Genomic DNA, 7907 nt, shown 5'->3' with positions numbered 1-7907 from the left:
GGTCCATTCGTTTTAGAGACTACCCAAGTAATAAGTAAGCAAACCACAGGAAACAAACATGTTATTTTATAAATATGGGGACTAAAGATGAAAAAATGGTAAATCACACGGATCATCCGAGCAAATTACTATAAAATAAACATAACTGGACTAGATATCTCTTCTCCAACTCCCGTTTTATTTTTTTTCTCTTTTGTATTTTAGTTTTTCAATATAACATCTCTCCTCCTATTGGGACTTATGTTCCCGAGTTAACTTAACGAGGAAACAGAAAAAGAAAGTAAAAATGAGAAAGGAACTGACGAGAAAGGAAAAAAAAAAAGATGTCTTTCCCACCATTTCCTCCCAAATTAGAATGAAAGAAAAACTAAAAAATTTAGTATAGTTTTCATTTCCTTTTTTTCCTTCCTTAAATGAAACTCGGGAACACGACATGTTTTATTTTCCTTTCTTTTTCCTTCTTAAATGAAACTCTAAAACACAAAATATTTTTACTTTCTTTTTGTTTCTTTTCCTTTCCTTTCATCAATAAACTCTGAAACATAGTTAGGTAATAAATAAGCCATTTGGTCAAAATTAGCTCTGCATCTCTTCTCGAACATCGCTAGTCTCTTCAGCCATTCAATATAAAAATTGCTATGCGTCTCTTCTTCAACATCTCTCTTCTTCTCTTCTCTAATGCCGCGAAGCGCCCTCCAATCAACCGCCACGCCCTCCAACGTGGCCATCTCCTACGCCAAATGCCGCGACGGTAACACATAGACTAATAGATGTTAGTGAAAGAAAGCAAAGAATGTAGGGTGGTGATGTGTCAATGGGCCGATAGTTACTTTATCATGTGATAGTAATTTAGAGTACAATGACAAATGTAGAGTAAAAGAACGTAATAACACAAGAATTGGCCTCCGTCACATATTTTAGTTTACTTGGTAGACTTTGACTTTGAAACTTCAAACGAAGTTGCATGCCTTGAAGCTTTCCAAAAAAAAATCCAAATTTGTGGACTATTCTTGTAACTCGTTTTCTGGCACTCTACAATTCACCTTGTCCTACGAGCCACCACCATAACTAGCCACCCTCCACCGGACCAGCGTGTGTCATAAAACCAATATGCCAAAAGTACCCCTACCCCCTCTTCTCCTTCTCCTCCTCCTCTTCCTCCAACCCTTTCATGTAATTCCACAACCCACCACCACCACCCAAAATGACCAAACCACCCTTCTCAACCTTAAACACTTCTGGTCCAATCCACCCTCCCTCAACCACTGGAACCAGTCCTCTGACCCCTGCAGCTGGCCGGAGATCACATGTACCGCCGCCACCATCACCGGAATCGAAATAACGAATACAGACATCAACGGAATGGTTCCTGGGATCATTTGTGACCTTAAAAACATGACACATCTTGATCTCAATTACAACTACCTCACCGGAGCTTTTCCGAAAGCTCTGTACAACTGCACCAATCTGCAATACCTTGATCTCTCACAAAACTTCTTTGTGGGGCGAATACCGGATGACATATCGCGGTTATCTCCAGAGCTCCGGTTTCTCAGCCTGTTTGGCAATAACTTCACAGGTGACATTCCGATCAGCATTTCAAGATTATCGAAGCTTTCGTCACTTCAACTACACATGAATCTTTTCAACGGTAGTTTTCCGGAGGAAATCAGTTACTTAAGTGATCTTGAAGAATTAAACTTGGCCTTTAATGGCTTTAAGCCATCAAGACTCCCCCTGGCTTTTACTCGGTTGAAAAGGCTTAGAAAGTTTTATATGACAGAAGCGAACTTGATCGGTGAAATACCCGCAAATTTATCCAGCATGATCGCGCTCGAGCTGCTGGATTTGTCTGTCAATCAGATTAATGGATCAATACCAAGTGATCTGTTCTCATTAAAAAACTTGACACAAGTTTATCTTTATGCGAATAAACTAACTGGGGGAATGCCAGATCCAACTGAAGCATTGAACATGGAGATAGTTGATCTCTCAGCCAATAGTTTGACTGGTAAAATACCCGATGGGTTTGGTAGTCTGATGAGTTTAACGAACTTAACCCTCATGTTAAATCAGTTATCCGGTGAAATACCGGTGAGTATCGGCCGCTTGCCTAACTTGCAAGATTTTAGAATTTTTCGGAATAATTTATCCGGTCCATTGCCACTGGATTTTGGGAGGTACTCTGACCTGAAAATATTCGACGTTAGCGAAAACCAGTTGACCGGAAACTTACCGGAAAATTTGTGTTACAATGGAAAACTTATAGGCTTGAGTGTTTTCGATAACAGTCTTTCAGGCGAGATACCAAAATCCCTTGGAAACTGTAACACCTTGAAGAACTTCCAGGTTTACGGGAACAGATTTTCAGGAACAATCCCTGATAGCTTGTGGAAGCTTTCCATGTTAGAAACAGTGATGATGAGCGGTAATTCATTTTCCGGTGAGCTGCCACACGAGTTGGGGCCAAAACTATGGACGCTTGATATCAGTAACAACAAATTTTCCGGTGAGTTACCGCCCAAGTTGGGGCCAGAATTATGGACGCTTGATATCAGTAACAACAAATTTTCTGGTGAGTTACCACACGAGTTGGGGCCAAAACTACGGATGCTTAATATCAGTAACAACAAATTTGCCGGTGAGTTACCACACGAGTTGGGGCCAAAACTATGGGTGCTTGATATCAGTAACAACAAATTTTCCGGTGAGTTACCACACAAGTTGGGGCCAGAACTGTGGATGCTTGATATCAGTAACAACAAATTTTCCGGTCAAATTCCAACAGCCATATCATCTTGGACAAATCTGAGGTTTTTCCAAGCAAGTTATAACCTCCTCGATGGTGCAATTCCAAAAGATTTAACAGCACTACAAAATTTACAAACGTTGTTGCTAGATGGGAACCAATTCACTGGTGGATTACCGGAAACTATCATTTCATGGAGGTCACTCCAAACTTTAAATCTCAGTAGGAACCAACTCACCGGAAGGATTCCGGCTGGTCTAGGGTTCTTATATGATCTCGTGGTATTGGACTTGTCAAGAAACAAACTTTCAGGTAAAATACCAAGTCAACTTGGCGAACAGTTCGTTTTTCTTGATCTTTCAGCCAACCCTGGTCTTTGTTCAGATAAACCATCATTAGGGTTTAATTCTTGCAGATCTAGCAATAATTTAGCTAAGTATGTGGCGATGATTGCAAGTATAGCAGTGATATTGTTGATCCTGTCGGTACTAATGACCAGATATGTCATTGTTTATTACCGGAGAAAAAAGCATGGTTTAGATACAAAATGGAACTTCACTGCTTTCCAGAATTTGAACTTCACAGAATCCACAGTCTTGCCTCATTTGACAGAAAACAACGTGATTGGGCACGGTGGTTCCGGGATGGTATACCGGGTTCCTGTAAACAGATCAGGGGACTTTGTGGCGGTAAAGAAGATTTCTAGCAAAAAGGACTTAGATCAAAGGCTTGAGAAAGAGTTCTTAGTAGAAGTCGAGATACTAAGCATGATTCGCCACTCAAACATAGTTAAATTGATGGGTTGCATTTCATGTGACATCTCGAAGCTCCTTGTGTATGAGTATATGGAAAAACGAAGTTTGGACCGTTGGCTGCACCGAAAGCAGGCACCACCAAGCCGTGGGCTCAGTGGTTCCGTGCACCATGTGGTGCTTGATTGGCCTACAAGGTTGCGGATATCATTGGGGGCAGCTAGAGGTTTGTGTTATATGCACCACGATTGTGTACCGGGGGTAGTCCACAGGGATGTGAAATCTAGCAATGTGCTCTTAGATAGTGAATTCAATGCCAAGATATCCGATTTTGGGTTGGCCAGGATCTTAGCCAAGGAAAATGAGCTCAACTCAATGTCAACCGTAGCTGGTTCATTTGGATACATGGCTCCTGGTAAATGAGAAGATAGATGCTTATACTTTATACATGTTACTTTTTATTAATATAATATAATACATATATTTTTTACAGAATATGCTCACACAACCAGAGTGAACGAGAAGGTAGATATTTACAGCTTTGGAGTGATCTTGTTAGAATTAGCAACGGGGAAAGAGGCCACCAATGGGGATGGGAATTCATCACTTGCGCAATGGGCTTGGCAACAAACTGTAGGTGGCGCACCGATAGAAGATGCATTAGACAATGAGGTTAAGGAGCCCATGTACTTGAATGAGATGACTAGTGTATTTGAACTCGGGCTATGGTGTACAAGTCAATTGCCAACCAATAGACCCTCCATGAAGGAGGTATGCCGGATGCTGCTTGTTGTAGCACAGCCTCAGGCACGATGGTGATGTAGTTGACCATTTTCCCCTTCTTAAGCTTGAAATGTCTAAAAATAAGATTTATACTCTATGGCTACTAATGTGATTCAAGGTAATAGTATGGCATGTCATATACCCACACCTTGTGCTTTCTAATACAACAATGTCTTCTTACGGTCGTAGAAAGGGAAGTGACTCGGTGTAATATTCGGAAATCTATAATGATAACAAATTAAATTGTAACTGTTTTTGAAACTAGTTTATGTTTTTGAAACTAGTTTATTTAATCCTATATATCATAAATAAATTTTATTAATTATAGGGTATATGTATGTGTAGCTCGTTTGACCATTCTCGTTTTGAAACAATAACTAGTATTTAGACCCCTGCGTTGCGGCGAGACGATTAATCTAAACGAAAGTAGGCGTAAAAACATTAAATCACATCACGCTAGCCTTCTGGTGAGTGAAACTGATTTTGATCAAACACCTTATCATTCCGACTCTTCCATATGCTCCAAATCGTGGTCCAAAACACAGTGTAAATAGCCCTCTTCCTTTTCTTTGACCACTGTGCAGAGTGGTGATAGTCGATCACGTCTCCAACGCCAAAGAAAAACAAAGATGGCATTTTACACCATCGAGCAACCTCCTCCCACACCCTCTGTGCAAACCAACAAGAGATAAATAGATGCCCAGTTGACTCCTCTACTTCACCACACAAACTACAATCTAAAAGTAGGCACCTGCAAACATCTTTTTGACAAACTTATCCTAATTGGTAACTTATCCAGCCACAAACTCCAAGCTAGGAACTTGACTTTTATAGGTGCCTAGCTATTCCACGCAAAACCCATTCAATGACCCAACTTCGACGCTAGTGGAATTTCTAAGAGCCAACAACCAAGACAAAACAGGATATCTCGCCCACGCTCCTGAATACCTATTAGATAGAATTCATGTGCAAGCTTCTATACATGTTTCCACGGCCCCGCCATAGAGACTTTTGCAGGGATAACACTATATGTGGGATTATGAGGAATACTCCATATCACCTTCACCCCAAAGAGCGTTTTCATCAACCTTAAATCTCCACCACAGTTTTGCAAGCATCGCCATTAGTTTCCTAAAGCGAACCAAAACCTAATCCACCTTGTTCTTTTGGTTCCAAAATATTATTCCAAGCTACGCAACTAATCTTGGGATGATCCAGAGTACCTCCCAAAGGAAATCTCTCCTTAGACATTCCAACTCCATAATAATTTGATTAAGCGCTTTATAAAGGGAGAAATAATACGTAGGAAGGGAATTCAAAACCGAACGAATTAGAGTGATCCGCCCACCATATGACATACTTTTAGCCTTCCAAATTGACAAGCAATTCTTGAAGGTGTCCATAATGAATTTCCAATGTTTTCTCAAATTTATACTAGCCTTAACGAGTAATCCAAGGTATTTGAATGAAACCCCCCTACAATGGAGAATATCCGTCACATATTACACTTGACTATCCTCTGCACCCATTCCAAAGACCCCCCTTTTTGCAAGATTAACTCGCAACACCGAGGACATGTAGAAACAATGAAGAATTCTCCCCAAGATTTGAGGATTTAAAGTGGATCACTCATATATGAATACGATGTCATTTGCAAACAAGAAAAGTGATAATCGATGTCCATATTGGGGACACGATAGACCCCAAAACAGACCAAACTTACACGCACCCTTAATCACCCTAAACAATGCCTTTGTCGTGATAAAAAAAGGATCGAGGACAATGGGTCACCCTGTTGTAGCCCCCTAAAGCACGAGAAATCTTGTGTTTGTGAACCATTCACAAGGAGAGAAGCACGAGCGGTAGACACGGTGACCATGATCCAACTTCTCCATTTGAGTGGGAATTTCATCTTAGCCATTATAGAATTTAAAAATTCCCGGTTCAATGTATCATATGCTTTCTCTATGTCCACTTTAAACACCATACCAGTCTTCTTAGCTCTCTATAACCACAATACTTCTATCTGGTAAGAAGGTTGATTTCTCCTCCGTGATAAGGCCATGAGTCATTGTCTTTAACCTATTCACCTAGACCTTTGATATCACCTTAATTATACATCCGATCAAGATTATAGGCCTTAATTCAGACAACCCAATAGAGTCATCAACTTTCGGAATAAGGGCAACAAAAGAATATGTGCACCCATGGCTCGGAGCGCGGTATGATAGAACTCAGCTAAAAGTTTCATATAATATGCTCCAATGCCTTTCGATAAAATAGAAATTGAACCCGTCTGGTCCTCACAATCATAGTTGTCGATAGCGAATAACGACAATGCACCTATAGGCTATGTAGCGAATAACGACGGCTATTTTATAAATAGCGATTACACTAGAAAAAGATTTTTGAATCCACAACGCTAATTGTTTCAATAATGATTAATCAAGTTTCATAAAATCATCTAAAACACCAACCACAATTCACAACCACAAAAGTATCTAATAACATAAACATTAAATATTGTTCAAGCTTCCTAATTTATCTAAGATGAGTTTCTAAGCATCATCCTAGCTTGTTTCTTGGTTTCCCCAACTACTGTCAACCTGCAACATGTATTAAAATACTATCAACAAAAATGTTGGCGAGCATACAAGTTTGATTACATAGCATAATAGTTTAAAAACTCATATCCGACATGAAAACATATAAAATAAGTTACACCATGCTAGCTAACGCAATCCAAGTGATAGCCCAAGTTTCCAATGCGTTAAGTGCCTTTCCCAAAGTTTAACGGGAGGTTATATGTCTCATCCTAACAATACCCCAAAGACTAACGGGGAGGTGCATTACCCCTATAACGCTACCATTGTTAAGGCGGAACTACACACAGGGATTAAACGTTCACATAGCATAAAAGTCTCAAGTATCAAGTTTCAAGTTTCATGTTTAATGAGGATATAGTATGTTTCAAATAAGTTTCAAGTGTCAAGTGTTTTGATATATAGAATACATGTTGCATCCCAAAAGTGTTTAAAACAAAAAGGGATCGAGTATACTCAAAGTGGGTGCTTAAACCAAACACTGCTAAGATTGGATCGAAGGGAGCGCTGGATCAGCCTGCGTGCGGGGAACAGAGCATCAATCCTCTAAGTGCTGACCCGGTTGGGAACAGAGTGTCGAACGGTGCGAAAACTCGAGTAAAAGTGTCTGATAGAATACCTGAGCGGATGGTCATCCGGACGGATGGTGTAACACCCCGAAACTATAAAAACTTTATATTAGAATTATAAAGTATAAATAAACAAAGAAATTACTAACTAGAAATTTTAACCTAGTTAGTTACAAGTCTAGAAATAACTTAAAGGAGGGTTAAATGCAACTAAACTTAATATTAACCTAAGTGAGGGGCTTAAGTTGAACAAATTGAAACTTAAGCTTAATTAAGTTAGTAAAACAAACCAAACACCCCCAAAAGGAGGTGTCTGGTCGAACAAGCACGCCAGGGGCGATCCCCACTCTCTCAAAACCCTAGTTTCACAAATTTGATCAATTGAAGGTTAATCATTGTCCCAAATTGAAATCTGAACAGAGATTCGTGATCCTCATCACAAGGGGGTTAC

General features: G+C 39.9%; 1 protein-coding gene across 1 annotated transcript; it reads left to right on the top strand.

The window, feature by feature from the left end:
• Positions 1 to 985: 985 nt before the first annotated feature.
• LOC110893991 (receptor-like protein 52) lies at positions 986 to 4406 on the top strand. The gene is made up of 2 exons (XM_022141150.2): positions 986 to 3916; positions 3995 to 4406. Exons 1-2 carry the CDS (start codon positions 1111 to 1113, stop codon positions 4318 to 4320), a joined length of 3132 nt encoding a protein of 1043 aa, XP_021996842.1. The 5' UTR covers positions 986 to 1110; the 3' UTR covers positions 4321 to 4406.
• Positions 4407 to 7907: the final 3501 nt, after the last annotated feature.

This window comes from Helianthus annuus, chromosome 6, assembly GCF_002127325.2.
Source record: "Helianthus annuus cultivar XRQ/B chromosome 6, HanXRQr2.0-SUNRISE, whole genome shotgun sequence".
In the NCBI taxonomy this organism is placed as follows: domain Eukaryota; kingdom Viridiplantae; phylum Streptophyta; class Magnoliopsida; order Asterales; family Asteraceae; genus Helianthus; species Helianthus annuus.
Note: the sequence above shows the minus strand (reverse complement) of the source record. Positions and strands in the feature narration are given on the sequence as shown.